This window comes from Solanum stenotomum, chromosome 8 (genome assembly GCF_019186545.1).
Source record: "Solanum stenotomum isolate F172 chromosome 8, ASM1918654v1, whole genome shotgun sequence".
In the NCBI taxonomy this organism is placed as follows: Eukaryota; Viridiplantae; Streptophyta; class Magnoliopsida; order Solanales; family Solanaceae; genus Solanum; species Solanum stenotomum.
In genome coordinates this window covers 1,416,957-1,438,922 of record NC_064289.1, presented here as the reverse complement: position 1 = coordinate 1,438,922, position 21,966 = coordinate 1,416,957, and the positions used below count along the sequence as shown (strand labels likewise).

At 33.9% G+C, this 21,966-nt stretch overlaps 5 protein-coding genes and 1 long non-coding RNA gene across 7 annotated transcripts; 4 read left to right on the top strand and 2 right to left on the bottom strand.

Annotated features, from left to right (window-relative positions):
* Positions 1 to 79: 79 nt before the first annotated feature.
* On the bottom strand, positions 80 to 4,170 carry LOC125875149 (probably inactive leucine-rich repeat receptor-like protein kinase At5g48380). Its single transcript, XM_049556242.1, has 3 exons — positions 3,971 to 4,170; positions 1,516 to 2,514; positions 80 to 1,271 (listed from the first exon to the last, which is right to left on the bottom strand). The coding sequence occupies exons 2-3, from the start codon at positions 2,377 to 2,379 to the stop codon at positions 273 to 275; spliced, it is 1,863 nt and encodes a 620-aa protein (XP_049412199.1). The 5' UTR covers positions 2,380 to 2,514; positions 3,971 to 4,170; the 3' UTR covers positions 80 to 272.
* A 5,530-nt stretch (positions 4,171 to 9,700) lies between these two features.
* On the top strand, positions 9,701 to 14,290 carry LOC125872227 (FRIGIDA-like protein 3). 2 transcript variants are annotated; one of them, XM_049552941.1, is made up of 4 exons: positions 9,701 to 9,859; positions 11,256 to 12,317; positions 12,933 to 13,105; positions 13,718 to 14,290. In XM_049552941.1, the coding sequence occupies exons 2-4, from the start codon at positions 11,267 to 11,269 to the stop codon at positions 14,126 to 14,128; spliced, it is 1,635 nt and encodes a 544-aa protein (XP_049408898.1). In that variant the 5' UTR covers positions 9,701 to 9,859; positions 11,256 to 11,266; the 3' UTR covers positions 14,129 to 14,290. The 2 variants fall into 2 exon arrangements, with proteins under 2 accessions (XP_049408898.1, XP_049408900.1); XM_049552943.1 differs by having other exon boundaries at positions 9,703 to 9,859; positions 11,248 to 12,317.
* A 697-nt stretch (positions 14,291 to 14,987) lies between these two features.
* Positions 14,988 to 16,685, top strand: LOC125872055 (photosystem I reaction center subunit XI, chloroplastic). Its single transcript, XM_049552724.1, has 3 exons — positions 14,988 to 15,263; positions 15,896 to 16,121; positions 16,316 to 16,685. The coding sequence occupies exons 1-3, from the start codon at positions 15,093 to 15,095 to the stop codon at positions 16,579 to 16,581; spliced, it is 663 nt and encodes a 220-aa protein (XP_049408681.1). The 5' UTR covers positions 14,988 to 15,092; the 3' UTR covers positions 16,582 to 16,685.
* Positions 16,373 to 19,788, bottom strand: LOC125872056 (uncharacterized). Its single transcript, XR_007447107.1, has 2 exons — positions 19,692 to 19,788; positions 16,373 to 16,529 (listed from the first exon to the last, which is right to left on the bottom strand). It is a non-coding gene; the product is annotated as an uncharacterized LOC125872056 (long non-coding RNA).
* LOC125872054 (photosystem I reaction center subunit XI, chloroplastic-like) lies at positions 18,054 to 19,766 on the top strand. The gene is made up of 3 exons (XM_049552722.1): positions 18,054 to 18,302; positions 19,028 to 19,253; positions 19,478 to 19,766. Exons 1-3 carry the CDS (start codon positions 18,132 to 18,134, stop codon positions 19,741 to 19,743), a joined length of 663 nt encoding a protein of 220 aa, XP_049408679.1. The 5' UTR covers positions 18,054 to 18,131; the 3' UTR covers positions 19,744 to 19,766.
* A 509-nt stretch (positions 19,789 to 20,297) lies between the features above and the next one.
* Positions 20,298 to 21,516, top strand: LOC125874233 (uncharacterized). Its single transcript, XM_049555075.1, has 2 exons — positions 20,298 to 20,366; positions 20,842 to 21,516. The coding sequence occupies exons 1-2, from the start codon at positions 20,353 to 20,355 to the stop codon at positions 21,395 to 21,397; spliced, it is 570 nt and encodes a 189-aa protein (XP_049411032.1). The 5' UTR covers positions 20,298 to 20,352; the 3' UTR covers positions 21,398 to 21,516.
* Positions 21,517 to 21,966: the final 450 nt, after the last annotated feature.

The following is a 21,966-nucleotide window of genomic DNA, read 5'->3' as shown; positions in this document are numbered from 1 at the left end:
TTTATAATTACTGGAATATGAGACTACACTGTTCAAGCAGTAAATCTGAAAAGAGGAAAAATACTGACTAACACCAATCTGTAGAAATCTCTTCACCATTAAAAATACAGAAAAAGAAGCACAAATTACATAGTTGGGTAGCTATGAATAAGGGACTTACAGTAGAAATAGAATGATCTATATAGATAGTGAACCGTGGTATTTGTACAGGATAGAAAATGATCTAGTAATTATTGTATCTTACTCAACCATTATCGAAGGGCCTCGTTTACTTATTGAGCAACAATGAGCTCGTCCATTTGGAATCCGCTATCACTCTCAGGTATCATAATGTCATCATCAGTGGTGAAATGATATCGCTCTCCGATGGCTCTCAGAAGCTGGTATAGTTCAAACATTGTTGGCCTCTCCTTAGGAGCAGCAGGCAACACACATCGACAAGCAACTTTAAGGACCTGGAAGATCTCGCTGTCATAACCTTTACTAGACAAAGAATGGTCAATCGCGTCTTGAAGCTTAGATTCACCAGAGAGTTGTGTGATCCATTCCACCAAATTCCCCTTAAAGGTCTCGGGAGCTTTGGCGACAGAAGTTGGTGTCTCACCTGTAACTAACTCGAGAAGTACAACACCGAAACTGTACACATCACCTTTTGGTGTAGCCATGAGAGTTCGCGCGTACTCAGGTGCAACATAACCAAAGTCCCCGAATTCCCCATTTACAAAGGTACTCAAATGAGTGTCAACTGGATTCATGAGCCTAGCAAGTCCAAAATCCGATATTTTAGGTTCATATTCCACATCCAGCAAGATGCATTTAGAACTAATATTTCTGTGAATGATACGAGGATTGCAGTTGTGGTGAAGCCATGCAAATCCTTTGGCTGCTCCAATGGCGATTTTCATTCTCATAGGCCACTCAAGAGTTTTTTCCCCTTCACTCACCGAATGCAACCTATCATGCAAGGTGCCATTTGGCATGTCTTTGTAGACCAACAGCCTTTCTTTTTTAGCCATGCAGAATCCTAAAAGAGGCACCAGGTTACGGTGCTTTACATTTCCCAACGTAGCCATCTCGGATGTAAACTCTTTCTCTGAGTGTTGAGTATTCTGCAACCTCTTAACCATAAGTGAAGTGCCATCATCAAGTACTGCTTTGTAGAATGTGCCGGTTCTTCCTGACCCAATAATATTGTTCTTGCTGAAGTTGTTGGTGGCCTTCATGAGATCACTTAATCTCATTTTTGAAGTAGATTTCTCAAACATTGAAAGCTGAAAATAAGGCACCTTAAGTCAATTAAGAATCCTTGAGCAAGAGAAAACTCACACAACAGCTTATGGTGAAAAATTCATTAGTTAAATGCTTATATGAAAACGCGAATTTATGGTTCTAAATATGATCGCAAAGCCACAGTAGAACCCGTAAACACAAACCACAACCCACTAGAATTGATTTATGACCTATCAACAAAGCGCGAACAGAAGTTTTCGTAATGACACAGTTTTTAATTCTCACCTGGATTGCCTTGGAACCCTTAATACTCTTCGCCCATTTATTCCCTTCAGGATCATCTTCCTTTTTCCTCTTCCTGGATATCTTTCTCATATAGAAGAACATACCGATGGTCAATAATACAGCACCTAAAGTCACCCCACCAACAGCTGCACCGACAATGATTCCAGTACGGGGTTTCTTAGCATCACCCTCACAAAGAGCTAATGGTGGTCCACACAGTCCGGCATTATTGGCATAGCTCTCTGCAGGAAAAGTTGCATTTATGAAACGTGGAACTGGTCCAGTCAATTGATTGTTTGCTACATTAAAATTCTTGAGCCGACTAAGCAGGCCAATTTCTGCAGGAATTGGGCCCGTAAACAGGTTGTTGTCAAGTTTAAGGCTATTCAAAAAAGAGCAGTTTGCTAGATTAACTGGGATTTCCCCTGAAAATTTATTGGATGAGAGATCCAGCATTACCACAAAACCTATAATTTGGGAGATATTATTTGGAATACTTCCATGGAGCTCGTTGCTCGAAAGATCTAATGATGTAATAGAGGTGCAATTCTTAAGACCACGTGGAAAGCTGCCCTTGAGACCCATGTCAGGAAGACTGATACTCAGAACCCTGGTTTCATCAGGATGCCAGCACTGAATCCCAGCAAACTTGCAGATGAAACCTTCCGTCTGATTATCGAACTTCCATGTAGTGTTCAAGAAATTCAATGGATCTTCAAATGAATCTTTTATAGACATCAGACAGTCAATGTCGCTTTGAACAGCAGAGCAAACAGCACAGCTCAAGACCAAGTAGATCAAAATAGCAGCAAAGGTAGTAAGAGCTCTGTTATCCAAAGCCATCTTGGTGAGAGGCCCAGTCATAACCGCTACAATCGAAGGTCCTAATTAAGCAGTTGACTGAAACATTTAAGATCTCTATAGACTAGTTTGCAACCCCAAAAAATCCATTGCAAGAACAAATCCAATTTCTCCCGAGTTAAGAAGCAAAATGTAAGGCTGCAAGGAAAAAAATAAGATGATGAATCAGTTTTATCAATCAATCAACGCTGCCTCACTTCCAAACTAGTCGGAAAAAACTATATGAATCTACGTTTCATCCGCTCTATTAGGACTCATTTCATATCAACACTAGACAACTTTTCTTCTTAAGCAAACTAGTGATTCTCCAGAAGTAAAGGTACTCAAGTCCCACACTTACAGGACAACCAAAATAAAGATTATTGGACAAGTCAGATACAAGCAGAAAACTGATCCTTACAGATTTTAATGGGAAAAACAGCAAACAAGGAGGCAAAAGAGACCTGGGAAGAGAAAAAGCACAATTACAGCAATCTAAGAGATGCACTTACATAAATTATCATCAACAAAAGGAAAACTTCATTCAAAAGATGATTTCACCTGATCATCTACAGTGACAACCATAAAAGTTTTCGCCTTTCACACGGAAGTTGAAAGAAAAGAAGAAAAAAGAACACCCCTACTAGGTATAAACAAAACACACTAATTTTTTTTTATTGAAAGATGATTTTATCTGACCTTACAAAGCCACAAGCACAAACTTCACACCTCCAAGAAGGAAGTTGAAGAAACCCTCCTTATTTGCTATACAATGAATCCCAACAAGCAAGGCTAGTAGAACCCATGAAAGGTTCTGAAAATCAAACAACAAGAGAGCGAATTCCAATCCCAGAAAGTTTCAAAGTTGAGAGTTTTTTGACCATGACTTCCAAATTTCAACAAATAATAAACCACTGTCCTCTTTCAAAGTATTCAAGAAGGCAACCAATGTATTAAAGAAATGGTTAGTCACAATTACTAAGGTCAACAACAACAACGACAACAACAAACCTAGTGTAATCCCATAGGTCGGGTCTAGGGAGGGTACTGCACAAACCTTACCCCTACCTTGAGATTGTAGAGAGATTCTTTCCGAAATACAGAATTTACTTGATCTTCCACATCCACATCCAAAAGCTCAAAAGTTCACACCTTCAAGAAGAAAGTTCAAAAAAGAAAAAAGACCCCTACTAGATATTAAACAAACCCCATCTCACACAATCCACAAAACCCAAAAGGGTTCTTAAGATCAAACAACAAAAGGCCAAATTCAACTTCAATTTCCAGAAATACAAGTCCAGAGCTTTTCTATACAACTTTCAAAATTCAACAAATTTACCAAGTCCATATTCAAAGCAGCTACCAACACAATAAAAAAAAATCAATCTTTTTATAACAACTAGGCATAAATACCAAAATAACTTCAATTTCCATAAATTAAGTCCAGGCCCTTTCTACACAACTTTCAAAATTCAACAAATTACCAAGTCCTTAGTCAAAGGCAAGCAACAACATAATAAAGAAATAATTTTTAATAAGAAATTCTACCAATAAACAAATTGAGCATTAAAAATATCAAAAGAAGACCAAGAAATTACAGATGCAAGATACTTACAACCCAGTTGAGGATATCAAATGCTGGATCTTGATGGTCAATTACAAAGAAGAAAAGGGGCAAAAAGATAGTATTTTTTTGATGATACAGTTTTTCTTTGGTCAAAGAAAGAAGGCTAACAGTGAGAACTAAAACTGAAAACTTGCAAAGAAATTGCAAAAAAGAAAAAGAGTGTTAAAACGGGGACAGGCGACGACCAGTTGCTTGACTTGATATTTCAATTTGTTTGTTGGAAAAGTTTTTAGCAAGTGTGAAACCCATCATTATTCTTTGAACCAAAATATAATTCACTGAAATACTGAAATGGATCGACATGAATTATGGTGCATTGGTGAGATTATTTTATTTTAATTAGAATTTTCACATTCGAGATTTAAGTATGAAGAAAATTTTGTTAGGAATCATCTTTTCAAATGAATCTTGCAGTATATTGGAATTTTAATACGAACTTCGGACCCGTTATAATTTTTCTTTTATAAAAAACAAAAGTACTGAAATGAAAATATTGAAAATGAAGAAAAAAAAAACTTTAGATGACTTGTGACTTTTAGACTCTTTTTTCCCCTTTTCACACCTTAAGCTAATTGATCGAGTTTACTTGACACATTTTCTTTTTCAATTTATCTTAAGATAACATATTATTGTGTTCGTTTTAGTTTGTTTGTTTGGTTTAAATTCGACATAAAATTTAAGAAAGTTAGAAACTTTTTGAATTTTATCATTTTAAATAAAAAAAAAATGTTAAATGTATCAAAAATAATAATTTTATGATATTAAACATGTCAGCTAGAATGTTAAAATTAAAGAGCTAATAAAAAGTAATAATTAAACTATCATTTTTAAATGAACTATTTTTTTTGTTAATAAATATGATAAACAAATTGAAACAATTCTATAATTGGAAAATTTTAACTTTATTATTTTATCTTAATAAAATGATGAATAATAATGGAAATATGTAATTTTTGTTTTTAATCAATAATTTTTTAAAATAAAAAATATATCGCTTAAACTTTGTATTAAGTCAAATAGTATTATATAAATTAAACGGAGGGATTATACACTTTTTTGGTCCAAACTCCATTATTTTGTTTCTTCGATTGTTCTATTTTATTTTATTTTGTTTATTTTAGTGACATTCATTTTTTTCTTCTGAGATTCTTAATGAAGAAAAACACTCTTAAAAGGGTCAAACACTGTAATTAAAAAGCTTTAAAAATTTGCCCCTTTTTTCAGATTAACATTTGCAATGAAATGTTTAAAATATTGCCACTTAGGTTGATCAAACTATTACAAGTGAAGTTTCTATCCTATATTTTGTATGCACACGTGCGTTGCACATGATTACCAATTCCAAAAATATATGTTATAGTACATAGTAATATTATTTATTTAAACGAAGATTTGAATAATAAGCTTAGCAGAAAATAATATTACAGATTCTTTTGTGAATGTTCAAAGTGGATCGTCATATATATCACTTATTCACGTAAATCTATGAAGATGGTCAGTGAAATATTTTATTAGTTAAATGCAATAATGTATATATTTATTTCAATTTAATGAGATTCAGTTATGTAATTAGTCTTATCTCACTAAGATTACCTTATAGACAATATTTACTTTGTATTTTTCTCGTCATCTAACCAGATGTGTTTTGCATGTATTTTCCACGTTAAATTATTTAAATATCATATTAACATGTGAAGAGAACAACTACATTTTTTATATTCACATATTTTTCACATTTGTTGTGAGTTTTTTTTAAACAGAACATTTTAAAATAATACATTTTGAAGTTAGAAGATCTTGTTAACTTGTGACATATATAATACTTTAATTTAAATACAAAAGGGCAATGTTTATATAGTAATAACTATTTTGAAGCAAACTTCATGAGAGTTTAAATCACATAAGTATCATTGATAAATAAAGTCATTCTTTTGTCTTGAGCATCAAAAATAAATCGTGACAATTCTCTAAATTTTGAAAAAGATATTCAGAAGCATATATCTACATCTCAAGAGAAATTGTTGACAAAAACAAATGAATTTAGACTACATCGTGTTAAATTCATATATTGAAACATTACATACTAATCTATATATTAAGCAAAAACATAATTATTATATCATCAAAATTATTTTCCTCAAGTACTTGAGGTTATGGAATATACCCTCTTAGGATAGAACGACTTACTTCATCAGAATAGTGGTACCTCATATTCCGCTAAACTTCGAACTCACTCAACGACAATAAATCACACAAAAAAAATTATAATGAAAGAAGAAAAGTAGAAGATTAAAAAAATTGTGGTTGAAAAATTAGAGGAAGTTCCTCTATTTATAGTCAACAAAGGGTAGTATGAACAAATATTTTATGTGTCTTATCTGAAAAGGTATGACCATTTCGAGAAGTCACAACCCTTTTGAAAAAGTCATAACTCTTTGGAAAATTCACAACTTATTGAAAAAGTCACAACTCATCAAAAAATCACAACTCTTCGAGAAAAGTCACAACTTATTGAAAAATTCACAACTCATCGAAAAAGTCACAAGCTAAGTAAAGAATATTATAATAATTTAATATTCAAGTTAGGAGTTCATGTTTTTAAGGTAATATTATATATATATATATATATATATAGGAGTCAATGACTAATATATTTAGATGACACGATTTAGAATAATGACAATTATGACTTAGAGTGAGCTTTGATTTAGTATTATTGCACAATCGAGCATACTTGAAGCAAGTAAGAATAAAAGATAGAGATAAAAAGATACGCTCATATTTAATAGAGATATTTTTTAAAAATTCAATACGCTCATATTTAAATAGAAACATTCAAGTAAATATAAAAATATTTATCTATAACAAGTACTATTAAATTAGTAAATAGTCTACTATTTTCATTAGAGCAATGGAAATAAATAGATAATGAAGTAATTAATACATGTTGTGTTGCATGAGTTAGACGGAAAATTTGATCCAAACCTATAATCAACTTTAAAAAATAGATGATTTTTTCTTAACATGTTTTTCTCACTATAATTAATGTAATGACCTTCAAATGCCAACTTTTTAATTTTTCACATCCTTTAAAATATAATAAATAAAGCATATATTTTATCATAATATTTGTATTAACTAGTGTTTACTAGTTTTTAATGAACTTGAAAAGAAAAATTCGAATGAGTAGTTATAAAAATTCTCATGGATCATTCTAGGTTATATATCAACATATTATTTTAAATAAGTTGAATCAATAGAATCAAAATAAATTGAATTAATAAAATAAATGGGTCATTAATCCGCTGAAATCTAAACGAAGCGAACAAATCATAACTTGATTTAGTAATCCAAATATTTTTTGTACGAAATAATAAAATATATAATTGAGAATAAGTTAAAAGCACCTAAAAGACTAAAGCAAACAATTTTGAAATAGTAATGATTCGTTAATTTGCTAACATGGGATTTTTTTTCTTAAAGTAGATCAATCTTTAACTTTAAAAAAGGGTTTGATTTTGCACGGAATAGATAGAAACATTTAATCAAATCTCAGTTTTATTTTCACAATTATTGAAATTAAGCTATAGTTGACCTTTCCACAAATCAAATTGCACATTTATGAACCAACCAAACAAACAAATAAATAGATTTTTAATTTTAAATTATTTTAATTCACAACTATATTATCAGTGGCAATGAATGGGACGCTCCACAATTGGGCTGTTTAAGATCGTAGCGATACCTTTAAAACATGTTAACGAACATTCAAAATAATTTGAAGCTAATTAATAATTGGTTCAATCAAATTTTTAGTATTTAAAAACGTTTTTTTTTTTTAATTTATTTTTGTGGTGAGAAGTAATTATATTTGGTCAATAAATTTTAAATATATATTTGAATTAGTGTCTGATCGACCTTTTAAAAAAATATTTCTAAGTATAGTGTTCTCAAAAAATATTTTATAGATTATTTTTTTAGAAAAACATCAAGAGTTCCCATATTTTTGCACAGTTGATAATCCAACTCTCAATGGAATATTATATTATATGATCAGGACGAAGAATATCTTTTTTTTCGTTTGCTTAAGTTTGGTGGATAGAATTATACATTATTTGTGCAGGTGAGAGTTAGTTGTAATAAATAGCAAATGAATCGTGGAAGCCTATGTAAATTAATGCAGTTTTTTTTTAAATAAATAAATTATGTAATAATATTTAACTTTTAACGATTAAACTTTTAATTTTGATTATAGATTTATATCGGAGTAAAAGAAAACAATCAATAGTAATTAAACAGAAGGACAAGAAATAACCTCTACTCCCCAAAAAAAAGCTCTATAAAAAAAAAAAAAATAGTATTTGGTCCAAATTCTAGTATTTGATTTTTTTTTGTAGAAATTTTAAAATTACCTCAAATGTTTATATTTTATAAAAATCACCCATCATTTATAGTTTTTGACTAAATTTTATTCATAGTTTGTTGTACAAAATTTATACTGTTGTGTACATATGTATACAATTTTTATCCGAACTTGTTTTTTGAAGCCACTTCCTGTTGGTGTAATATACCACAAATAAAATAAATTACAGTTGGAAATAAAATGAACAAAAGTGAATAAACAAATCATTCAGACTGAGGCTCGAATATAATATTCTCTTTCAGGAGATTCAAGTTCACTAGTATAATTTATACCGTCAAGCAATATCACTCTCGATTTGTCCCTTTCAAGATATAACAACCCAATAACGTCGTAGAACTCAAACAACTGCGAATTTAGTTGAAGAGTCTAAAGCTCCACACAAAAAACACATTCCTTCAACATATAGTTTCTCTCTTTTGTATAGTGAATATAGTTGAAGACTTTTCTTTGTTTCAAACTCTCTCTTTCGCTACTACACACTAGAATATTATTTCACACTTCTCATCTTTCTTGGGAATATATCTCCTCTACCCAATAAAAAAGTAAGACCACATTATTTATAGGTGAAGAATTTTTCCTTACAATAAATATGAAGATAATGAGTAGAAAATTGGGTCATTGCCCAGAGGTTACCTAAGTTACAAGGTATAATGAAGTAGAATAATATGTGGAATTAGTGGTAGATCATGACAATAGTGATTACAAGAGTTACATCATTGTAATGACCACATTCTTGTCAATTTATACCCACTAATATATGTACTTAATATTTTAATTTTGATATCATAATGCTTAAACACCTTCCAATTACAAGTAGTAACAATATTTTTTTCATATACAAATCAATGATATTTTCCTTTTGTTTTCTTCCTTTTTTTTCAATTTCATACTAATTATGCTCATTGTCATAGCTTTCCATGAAACATTTTCATTATAAAATGATAATACAAGCTTATGACTATTTTAATTAATTTTTAAAACTTATAAGTATAAAACATATTTTTTTTAAAGTGAAATATTTCTCTGAAATTCTATGCCAAACGCATGTAAAATTTTACCCAAAAATGACTTGCTAAAAATATTTAAAAATTTATGGCCAACCGTTAGCTAGCTGAGTCATGTCCTCATCTAATCACGATATCACATAAATTGAGATAGAAGAAATAAAAAAATAAATTAATTGGTGTTATTTTTTATTTTTTTTTAAAAAGCTGTAAAGGAGGGAGTACTGTAGTAGAAAGCTCTTTATTCATTGTGGCTTGTGCGCTGTCTGCGTGAGTGAGTGGTCTCTGTCGGGTAGCTGTATAATAAATTGTACTCTCCATTTCACTTTCCTCTTTTTTCTCCCTCAAATCCCTACACCCTAACCCTCCCCAACCCAAAATGGTCTGAATTCTCCGGCGTGATTTGCCGCCGACACCTCTTCTTCGCCTATCACCGCCGACGCCGATCGTGTAAGTTCACTCTGAAATTCTATTTAATTTGCTTTGTTGCCTTCGTTACCGTCACTCAGTACCTTCAGATCAAGTGTTTATCGTCAACAATTAACTAGTAGAGTTTTACTTTTTATCAGTAGTTGTGAAGTTTGCTTTTTTGAATGCTCGTTGGAGCTGAGTTTTTTTTGGATTTTAGTAGTTGATCTTTTTATTTTGTCAGTGTATTTTGTCGATCGTCAGTATAACTACTGTCGTATACTTGAGCTTCAGTAAAATTATACTTCGTCTATTGACGAGTATGTTGCTGCCGGCTCTCTAATTATTTATTTTTATTTTTTTAAATAATTTTTTTGAGAATTGATGTAAGTATTTTGTGTTTTTATATAGCTCTTTTAGTAACGTGATATTTTGACAATGCATTCTATGGAGTATTATTTTTCTTCATCTGTTGATCCTGAATTTTGTTTCTACGGGTAATATGGCACATTTACGTTTACTTAGTAGTTGTTTGCCTAATTTAGGATTTTTACTGAATAAGGACGTCAAAGAAATGATCATTATGTTTCTGCCCATACCAAATGGATAGGAAAAATAATCAAATGTGGCAAGACTTGCAGTGTTTGGCATAATTTTTGCTTTTCTACTGCATGCATGCCTCAAGTGAAGTAGCAATAAGTTTTTTCAATATCAAGTACAATGAGCTAAGTGAATTAGTCTTTTATCATAACTTTGATATGGTCATATAAGATGCAAAAGAGATCACAACTTACTAGTATTATCAGTCGCAACTACGGGATTGACCAGCTTAACCTTAACACAGTATGTTATAATTCACTAATCACTATATACAGATTGAAAATAATGAGGTCCTGGGTTGCAAAGTCTTGCAAGTAATCAAAATTAAACCGCTTTCTGTTTTAATCGCCAAATACTCTCACCCCTTACCCCAAAATAACTTTTTTCCCTCTCTGTTTTTGGGTCTGCCATTTTCTCTCTTTTTGGCTATAGGTGAAGAACCTGTAACTATGATCTATTTTGGGTTCTCAGCAACTCTTTCAAAAAGAGTAGCAGGTATTTTGTACTGGGAAAGGCTCTATTAGCATTGGTAATGTGAAATTAGTTTAGGAGCATTTATGACCAACTCTGACATACTTTATAAAAAGAGAAGTTGAAGGATTAGAAGAAAAATTTAGGTATTCAGATTCTTAAAACAAATTTTAATTAGGCTTGTCTTCGTACTAGTAGGTGTGTAATATGTATGACCTCTTTCAATAATCTGTCTACAAATAATTATGCAACATCATAAATATCTAACATTAAAACTTCTGAATTTTATTTGACAAAGGTATGAGCATTTTGTTGCTTTATCACAATTATCTCAAAAGCATTTATTGAAATTTCAATAGTTCATCAGGGAGTTTCACCATGGAAGATACACAATCAGTTGCAACATTGATGGACTCCACAACATCTAAGATACAGCAACTACAGAAAGCATTCGCTGAGTTGGAAAGTCACCGTGCTGTTACTCTCAACCTGCAGTGGAAGCAACTTGAAGAGCACTTTAATGGGCTTCAGAAGTCCTTGAAGAGGCGTTTCACTGAACTGGAAGACCAAGAGAAGGAGTTTGAGACAAAAATTGTTCAATCTACAGAGATATTGGAGAAGCGTCAAACAGCTGTTATTGCTAAAGAGCAAGCTTCTCTTCAGAGGCTCCAGGAGAAAAGAGATGCAGCAGTTTCTGCCATTTCAATTGCTTTGGAGAAGCATAGGAATCCTTGTTCTGTGGAACCAACTGTCATTAATTGTGAAGTTCAAGACGAGCCATCTGTTCTGGAAGAGAAACCCGATAATGTAACAGAGATTGGGCATGTTACAGGGGATACATGGAAATCTTTTCAGGATGGTGTTGTGGAAGTTAAGTCTTATCCAGAGCTAGTGAATCTATGCCGAAATATGGATTCTGAAGGTCTGCACAAATTCATATCAGACAACCGTAAAAACCTGGCAGCACTCAGGGAGGAGATTCCACTTGCTTTAAGAGCGTCAACCAATCCTGCCTCTCTGGTTCTGGATTCACTGAACGGGTTTTACAACTCTGATGTGTCTATTTCTGATGCTAAAAAAGATGCTAATCTTTTGGGACTGCGACGAACTTGTATTATGTTGCTGGAATGCCTCAGTACTTTATTGAACACCCTGGATATAGATTCCATTTCAAGTATAATATCAGAAAATATAAGAGGACGTGCAAAAGCTATTGCTGAAGAGTGGAACCCGAAGTTGGATGAACTTGACATTGATGCAAATAATGGAAATTCTTTGGAGGCTCATGCATTCTTACAGCTACTTGCTACTTTTAGTATTAGTTCCAACTTTAACCAGGAGAACTTATCCAAGCTGATACCCATGGTTTCACGTCGTCGCCAAACAGCTGATCTCTGTCGTTCCCTTGGATTATCTGACAGAATGCCAGGTTGGTTTCCATAACTTGTAGAATTAACTGTTCAAGGTTTTTTTCTACATTTTCTATTTTTTACGAGTTCTTAAGGCCTCTTTATTGGTTCTCCCCTTGATTTTTCAAAGAGTAATCTTATGATGGTTCAAAAATAGTTATATCATGGTAAAAATTACAGAATGCAGTGTTCTCATCTAGCTTGTTGAAAGTCTTAATTCATTTGGAGTCTAGATATTTAATAACTTAATTTGATACGAATGGAGAACTTTAAAAATAGGAAGAAACATATAATGCTAGAACGATAAAGCGATTTGAAGCACATAAGCAAATTCTCCAGACACTTGACTGCAAAGGAATACATCACATCTTTGATATTTCCCTTTTTTTTGTGCTTTTTACTTATATACATTGACGGTGTAAAACATTTTAAACTTGTTGTTAGCTAGTTACTTACCTTCTTTTCTAGGTTACTGATCCATACTTTAGTATATATGGTTGCACATAATTGGTTTTTTTAGAGAACTGACATTGTGAAGATACTTTATTTGTCAGTGCTGTCTTACTTATCAAAAAAATAAGCTAAAGCTTCATTTCTCTTATCTTCTTGAATGGTTTGCTGCTTGCTCTATACAGGTGTTATTGATGTGTTGATAAACAATGGAAGACATATAGACGCTGTTAATCTAGCTTTTGCATTTGAGCTGACAGAGCAGTTTCCGCCTGTTTCTCTATTGAAATCCTACTTGAATGAAGCTAGCAAAGCATCTACACCTCTCAATTCTGGAAATGCATCACCTACTGTGCAGGTTTGTTCCTTGTGCGTTGGTATAATTTGGACTTTGACATTTTTCTTTTTATCATATTGCTTTCCAAATGATGCCTGTTCAGTGTTTACTATTGTGTCATGGTCCATATATAAAAACCTCTTTTTCCTCCTGTTCCTTTGGGGCGTGCAATTGTGTAAGTAGAACTTTTCATTAGCGGTGTCACAATTTAAAAAGTGAACATATTGTAAAAATATCATTTCGGAAACAAAAAAATGTGCATAATTTGCAACTTATCAGAGGAGGATGAGTACTTTTTTTAAAAAACTACTGTCATTTTAAGTTTGTTGAAACTATTTTTTTGCATATCTTATGAGAATGATTTTTCATTCAAGGGATCGTTAATAATTAGATCTCATGGATTTACTCAAGTCTATACAGTATAAAAGGCCAGGGGTTTAATACCTCCCGACTCTATTTCCTCTATTGCCAAAAAGGCACAAAATTTAGGGCATTACACTACATGAGGATCGAACACTCGACCTCAGTCGAACAAGTTGGCACCTAAATACTAATCCATTCCAGGCTTGCTGTAAAGGGGTGTAATTTTTATTTTATCTAGTCATTTGGAATAATTAATTGTTTTTTCCCCAGAATGATGTCAATGAGAAAGAGTTGTCTGCACTAAAGGCTGTATTAAAATGCATTGAAGACCATAAGCAGGAGCAATACCTTGTGGATCCCCTTCAGAAAAGGGTTCATCAGCTGGAGAAAGTGAAGGCCGACAAGAAAAAGGCAACTGAAGTTGCAAAACCTCAATCCAAAAGACCTCGTCCCAATGGTGTCGGAAATGGCCCCCGAGTAAATAATGTCGTCACTGAGAAGAACTTCTATCCAAGAATGACTGATAGGTATCCGCAACCTGTTTATGACAGATCATATGCTTACCCTGGACCGACCAGCACTCACGTTCCATCATTCATGGGTGCTCCTGCTTACAACTTCTCTCCTGGCCATGACTTTTTTGGAAATGGCTACCATTACCAGGCTCCTTACCTGCACTGATTTGGAAACTTTGATGATTATCCCTTTTAACTATTAGTGTTTAACCTTGGAGTTTGCTTAATTTGCTCGTGTGGGCGAATTTAATACTGAATGTAGCCTACTTGTCTTTTTCTAATCTGGTGTAAAAGCTGATATTTTAATCTTTGAATATATGCACTGTGTTTCATGTTTATATCCATTATAATCTCGTGTTTAACGTTTGTTTGGTGATGCTACTGAAAATTATATATAAACTAGTTTGTCTACTTGCTAGTGTGTACCATATCAGGGAAACGAAGAAATGTCGAACTTGTTCTCGTCCCGGTAAAGCCACCCGTGATAGTCAGATCGTGGCGCTATGCTTGGACGTAGATCCAAATCTATCACATCGGGTGCTATGCTTGGACGTAGACCGATGATCATGATGTGGATGACTTCTTTGTAATACGAGCCACCCGTGATAGTCAGATCGGGGGCTATGCTTGGACGTAGATCGATCACGATGTGAATGACTTCTTTGTAATGTAATGTAATGTAAATGTAATAGAAGAGACGGAATCCAATTACCATTGCCTCTCCCTTTTCAACAAAGGTGATATGAGTTCCCGACTTCGTTAGTTTGTGCCCTTCTGGTGTGAGGATTAAATTCATTTACTAATTATGGGTTATTATTTGTAATAATCTTCAAGTTATTTAGTAATGTAAAAACTGGGTTCTTAACATTAAAAAATTGAACTTACAAAAATGAAAAAGAATAAAGGTCCATAGGAATCATGTAGTGTTGATCATCCATTCTTAACCAATGAGGTATGGATAAGGGATAACGTTTTATTATTTTATAACCAATCACAAGCTCCCACGTAAGAGTCATCCACCTTCAGAACCACAGATTTTGTCAGCCAGCAAAAAATTTAAAAAATCCTCATGTTCATGTTTGAATCTCAGTTATATTCCTGTCTGACCTAAGTGTAACAATATTTGCAAAATGGCTACTGCAGCTTCCACCATGGCTAGCCAGCTAAAGAGCAGCTTTGCTTCGTCTTTAACCAGAGGTCATGGCCTTGTTACTCCCAAAGGCATTTCTGGTGCACCTTTCAAGATTTTCCCTTCAACAAGAAAGTCTTGCTTCACCGTTAAGGCTGTCCAAGCTGATAAAGTAAGATACCAAATCACCACTTCTCTTACTATCATGTTCTTGATTTTCAATATTTTCTTTGTGTTTTTCGAAAATCAGAAATTCTAACTAGGAGATTCAGAAAATGATAAAATGTCACATATGAAATCCAAACATATACAATTTCAGATTTTTTTATGCTTAATTATAAGTTAAATATCAAGTATTCCGGCTATATACACAATATGATTTTTCTATAAAGTAGATTCAATTGAAACCCTTTTAAACCACGTAGCTCCACCCCTTTTGCATCTTATAAGTTTCCTAATTACAATTTTTGGTGGGAAAAATTGTTGCTAGTGAGATTTAAACACATGAGCACTTGAGGCTCTTTCAAGACATCTAAAACCACTAGGTTACAACACTTTTTTTTGTCAAGGGTGTCTAAAATATGTTATTTAATCACTTCGTATATCATTTTACTTATATATACGGTATTATTTCCCGACGAAGGGTGTCCAAGTAGCTACGCCCCTGCCACCATGCATGATACAATTTTTCAACAATAGAATTTAATTGAACCTTCTTCGAATCATGTATATGTGCCAGACTTTGCTTAATTGACTCCCAATAAATTTAACTAATTCATGTCCTGATCTTCTTTGGTTCTGCAGCCTACTTTCCAAGTGATTCAACCCCTAAATGGTGACCCTTTCATTGGAAGTCTTGAAACTCCAGTAACCTCAAGCCCATTGATTGCATGGTACCTCTCCAACTTGCCTGCCTACCGGACTGCGGTGAACCCGCTTCTCCGGGGAGTTGAAGTGGGCCTGGCCCATGGATTCTTACTAGTTGGGCCTTTTGTAAAGGCTGGTCCATTAAGAAACACAGCTTATGCAGGTAAAGCCCAATTCCTAGTTTCAATTTTTTACACATAGAGTTTAAGTTGTATATGCTGTTAACTAACATGTTACTACAAGTAGGGGCGGAAGGGGATTCATCTGAACCTCCTTTGTCGAAAATTACACTTTATATATTAGGTCAATTTTTTTATGTATATATAATAGATTATGAGCCCGACCTATTGTATGCAGGGGGAGCTGGTTCATTGGCAGCAGCAGGACTTGTAGTGATCCTTAGCATGTGTTTGACAATTTATGGAATTTCATCATTCAAAGAAGGAGATCCATCAACAGCACCAGCATTAACATTGACTGGCAGGAAAAAAGTACCAGATCAATTGCAAACTGCAGATGGATGGGCTAAATTCACTGGTGGATTCTTTTTTGGTGGAATTTCTGGTGTCACCTGGGCTTATTTCCTCCTTTATGTCCTTGATCTTCCTTACTTTGTTAAGTAAATTTCTTTACTATTATATATGAATGTTAAATTGGATATATCAAAGTTGTATATCGAACCGCTGATCTCTTGGAGGAGTGTAATGAATGTTTACTTTAAATGCTAGCATATCCGCACATTTCGTTCTTGATTCTAATTCTTGCCTCCGGCTCTAGTTTAGTGGTGATCGCGCAATGCATAATGTGTGTAATGTGTTGGGTGCATGTCACGGCTAATCTTGAGCTAGTCTTTGTTATATAAAAAAGAAAAAAAAAGTGATTTCTAGTACTCAAGGGCGTGATCTAGTGGTCAATGAAGTGGTTGAGAGTCATGAGGTTTCAGGTTCAAACCTAAGATGATTCTTTCCATCTAGTTGAGGTGTGCGAAAGTTGGTCCAGACATCATGGTTATCAAAAAAGAAGAAGTTGGTTTCTCCAAATCAACCAGTTCAAGTTGGATTGTTTAGTCTAAAGACTAAATGGATTGCTGTTTACGAAATACAAATTTGGCTTGAAATTGGTTTATATGCATGTCAAAAATGGAATCAAATATAAGATACATGTCTTACATATAAATTGTTTTAATTTAATCAACGGAAAATGGTCACCTTTGAACTATTGGAAATAAAATATCATCCATTTGGTTTTTGGTTCAAAAATGCCTCAAAACTATTAGAAACATAACAAAAATGCACTTGCCGTTAGCAAACTGGTTCAACTATGCTCCTATCCCGTTAAGGGGAAGGCGTGGGAGCCAAAACACCTTACATGGCTCGACCCTCACACGCCTTTCAATAAAAAAATTTAACACCCTTTACTATAAGGCGTGTGAAGGGTCACACTTTTACCCTTTTGGTTTGTTTTGATTTTTGTTACCCTTTTGGAATATATAATGATTTTTTTTTTTCTTTAGGCTCTCGACTCTACAAAATTGCTTGAGTGACAAATTCTCATATTAACAAAAAATATTCGACTATCAGCTGATTTGCGCAACTCAACTAGTAACGATACCGAAGTCCAAAAGTACTTAATCCCTTTTCAATTTTAATTTGTATCTCTTAATGTAAAAATAGTCAATTTGGTGTAAATAGGGATTTTTTTTTAAAATTTTTTTTAGGACAAAGGAAACCCACCACAGCTATTTTTTGGGTGTGCATAGTGTAAAATCCCTGCTTTTATGCAATATAGCTCACAAACCACACACAAGAGAGTAACCCGCACTAGACAAGCCTGGTGCGACGAACTTGACCCAGACAAACCCCTTGCTTTCGCTGACAAGAGGTTTTGAACTTGAGCCGAAGGGTGTAAATAGGGACATTCTTTCCCTGTTCTTTTAACAAAAATCAAGTTAGCTATGAATGATCCATTCTTGACCAATGCAGTTCGGATAAGAGATAATGTTTCAAAACTGACCAATAAGAAGCTCCCACGTAAGAGTTTCATCCATCCTAAGAACCACCAATCTGTAAACCCAAAAGATTTTCTTTGCCAGTCATTAACAAGACTTGTCTGCATCTTTTGTTATATTCTAACTAACTGATCAAACAAACAGAGCCAAACAATATTTTCTAAAATGGCTACTGCAGCATCCACAATGGCTAGCCAGTTGAAGAGCAGCTTTGCTTCGTCTTTAACCAGAGGTCACGGCCTTGTTACTCCCAAAGGCATTTCTGGTGCACCTTTTAAGATTTTCCCTTCAACAAGAAAGTCTTGCTTCACCGTCAAGGCTGTCCAAGCTGATAAAGTAAGATAACTAATCATCACTCTTCTTATTATCATGTTCTTGAATTTGACTACTTTTTTTTGAGATAAATTATAATGTTCAGATCAGTTTGTACATGCCTCAACTAACTCAGCCGGGAGTCGAATCAGTAGATTTTATATTTGTGTCAAATAGATTCACTTAATATGTTCAATAATCTATTCAGAACCTAGTAACCAAAATACTAAGTTATTGTTTAGATCCCATAAATTTTAAAAAATGTTATGTATCGAGTAATTCTGTCCACTGAGGCTCGGACAAATGGGAAAAAATCACCTATAGTTTGGATTTCTGTATGTTTTCTTTAGATAAGTGGCGGAGCTTAAAATTCTAATGAAAATTATTTAAATGCCACACCTAGAATTCAAACTTGCAATCTAAAATCAAGTTTCAAGAGCATGCCTTAATCTAATAGGGAGCGTAGAGTTTCTAAGAGCAACTATATATGGAACTAACCTTTTTTTAATCATCTTTTGCCATTACACAAAAAGTTTCACTTGTGTAGAGGAAATTCAGTAATTTAATTCTTTGGCTAGTGACAGAGCAAGGAATCCTGAAAGGGGATCTTAAAAAAATAATCAAATGCCATACCTAAAGCTTATCTTATAAGAAAAAAATTTCTAACAAAATGTAAATTTTGGTTTGCTGGATCTGATTATTACTCAATAACTGTCCTTTGCTTTGTGTTGTTTTTCTTGATTCTGCAGCCAACTTTCCAAGTGATTCAGCCCCTTAATGGTGACCCTTTCATTGGAAGTCTTGAAACTCCAGTCACCTCAAGTCCATTGATTGCATGGTACCTCTCCAACTTGCCTGCCTACCGGACCGCGGTGAACCCACTTCTCCGGGGAGTAGAAGTGGGCCTGGCCCATGGATTCTTACTAGTTGGCCCATTCGTAAAGGCTGGTCCGTTAAGAAACACAGACTATGCAGGTAAAGTCAGACTTTAGAATTTTAACTTGATGAGTTTAATCTTTATAACTCACGGTTGATTCACACCATAGATGTCCCTAGTTTTTAAGAGTTGTGCAAATAGACAAAACATTAAACTGTCATCTAAACATCTACAAAATTTCAGACCATGGTCTAAAAGGGTCATTATTTCGAAATGTATGTATCTAAGTTCTGTGTCGAAAATATTGTTACTATTATTGCAGGGGGAGCTGGTTCTTTGGCAGCAGCAGGACTTGTTGTGATTCTTAGTATGTGTTTGACAATTTATGGAATTTCATCATTCAAAGAAGGAGATCCATCAACAGCACCAGCATTAACATTGACTGGCAGGAAAAAAGTGCCAGATCAATTGCAAACTGCAGATGGATGGGCTAAATTCACTGGTGGATTCTTTTTTGGTGGAATTTCTGGTGTCACTTGGGCTTATTTCCTCCTATATGTTCTTGATCTTCCTTACTTTGTTAAGTAAATTTCTTTAATTGATGTAACTATTTTGAATGTTAAATTGGATATGAAAGATGTATATTGAACTACTAAGCTCTTGGAGGAGTGCAATTTAACTCGTTGTAACGAGTTACTTGTCTTATTCTTTATAACTTGTAGTTATCTTTAGTGACCTTTTAAATGACTTGACTGTATATAAAATTCTTACATTTTTCAAGTCAGCATGACTCTGAGTCGAAGAAACCGAGATGATTGGGCACATGCTAGAATAATCTTTTAAAAGGGAGTCATATAACTAAAAGAATATTTGTAAAGAACGATTGAACTCATAAAAAATGCAGATGTCTTACCTTTTCTTTAGAATATTAGCTTTAATTGTAATTCACTCTATTTAAATTCTATCAAAGCCTTTTTCAAGTAAGCAAATTAATCCAAATACGAAAAATGAACAGTTCAACAAAATATTTCTCTCTCTCTCCATGCAAATCATGCATTAAAATACTTTACCTCCAAATTGAGGATACACATAACACATGTATAAAACCTCAGGGCCTGTAGATTACTTTTTTCAGTCATTGTAAACATTCCTAGAAAACAAATACATAACTACTCATTTTAGCTTTAGAGCACAGCCATGGCACCTTCAGAGTATGTAGATTATTACATTTTAACGTTATTGTAAAGAATATTTATATGAATTATGTTGCTTATAAAGCAAGTGCAAGATATATTTATGACAAATATTTGCTGGTAATACAAAAAAAATCGCGAGTTTCTCACGCTATAATCAGTTAAATTGGAGTGATAGAACTGATAGTATATGTATAGTTTGAATCCTTTGTTTTTTAGGCAGTTTAATGTGTTAGCTTACTGGTTATGTACATGTTCAGAATGGTTGGCTGGCTTTGTTTTGAATTGTTACGAAATTTTATAGTTGGTAAAAGACATAACCTAAATGTATAATCCGGAGAATTTTAGTAGCTTAGTTGGTTGGCTACCTGAACTTTCACCTTGTTGGTGAGGTGAGGGAATTCCATCCCTGATTTCCCCTTCCGCTACCCTTAATTTTTTGTTCATTTTTAAAATAACCTATATGTATAATCTTGCTTTTGCCATTTGCCAGAAACTCAGGCAGCAGTGGCAAACACAGTGTAGTCGTGACAGCTCTAGACGGAGTCATAAATGTGAACTCACTCTTTACCATTGCCATTTTTGTGGGACTATCTCTTGCATCTCCAGGGCAAAAGAGCCTCAACAGTAGCGAACGCTGTCAGCCAGGGATTCTAACAGTTAAACAATTAGTAATCTTTGAGGTGCTTTCGTTCAGTTTCTTCCTCTTCTCATCACTAGTAGCACAGGCCATAAAACTCTCCCTCAATCTTCTCTATAGCGAAGATCTGTCTCATGGTTTCAGTGTTATTGTCAATGGTACACTCCTTAGAGCAGGAATGTTGATGACAGCCATTTCCTCTGTTATGGGGTGCTTGTTTCTTATGGTTTCAATGTTGAATGTGATTGAGATCAAAACTGGGATGCTATTCTGTGGAGCTAAGTCTACAATTATATCAGTTACTTTCCTCATAATCTTCGTTTCGTCTGGTCTTTTGGTGTATATTTCTGCTGCATGGTATGCATTTATCCACGCAAACGTCCACCCCCATGAAAACAGGACTGCTTGATTTGTCAAGCTCTCTAGTTCTATCAAATCCTATTTTGTTTTCTAATAACAGCGGTGTTGGATTAGTTTGTGTGCACTTCAACCATTCTATTAAACATTTGCTACCTCACAGGAGCTTCATATCTTGTTTTTCATCTTTGGTCCGGTTGGCCAAATCTACGGCTAAGTACAGACCCTTTGTAAAGGGACCTATTATTCTAATCTTTTGTAACTGTTTAGGTGATGGACAGGAAAGTCCACCCTGGAAAATCATATGGAAGATTTTCCTTGTTGTCTAAGATATGTAATATAGTAGTAATACATAGTTAATTTATCACACAATGCGTAGTGCAGTAATTTTTAAGTAATTTAACTACGACATACCATGTGAAATCCCACAAGTGGGTCTGAAAAGAATAGAGTGTATGCAGACTTTACCACTACCAGCTCATGGAGGAGTAGAGAGGCTGTTGTAAGTAATAATCTTCAGATTTTATTTGTTGTTGCAAGTTGCGGAAATGCAGGTACGTGCCTGTATGGCTTCTTAGTAGCTATAGCATACTTGCCAATGCCAAAAGCACAATGAGGTTT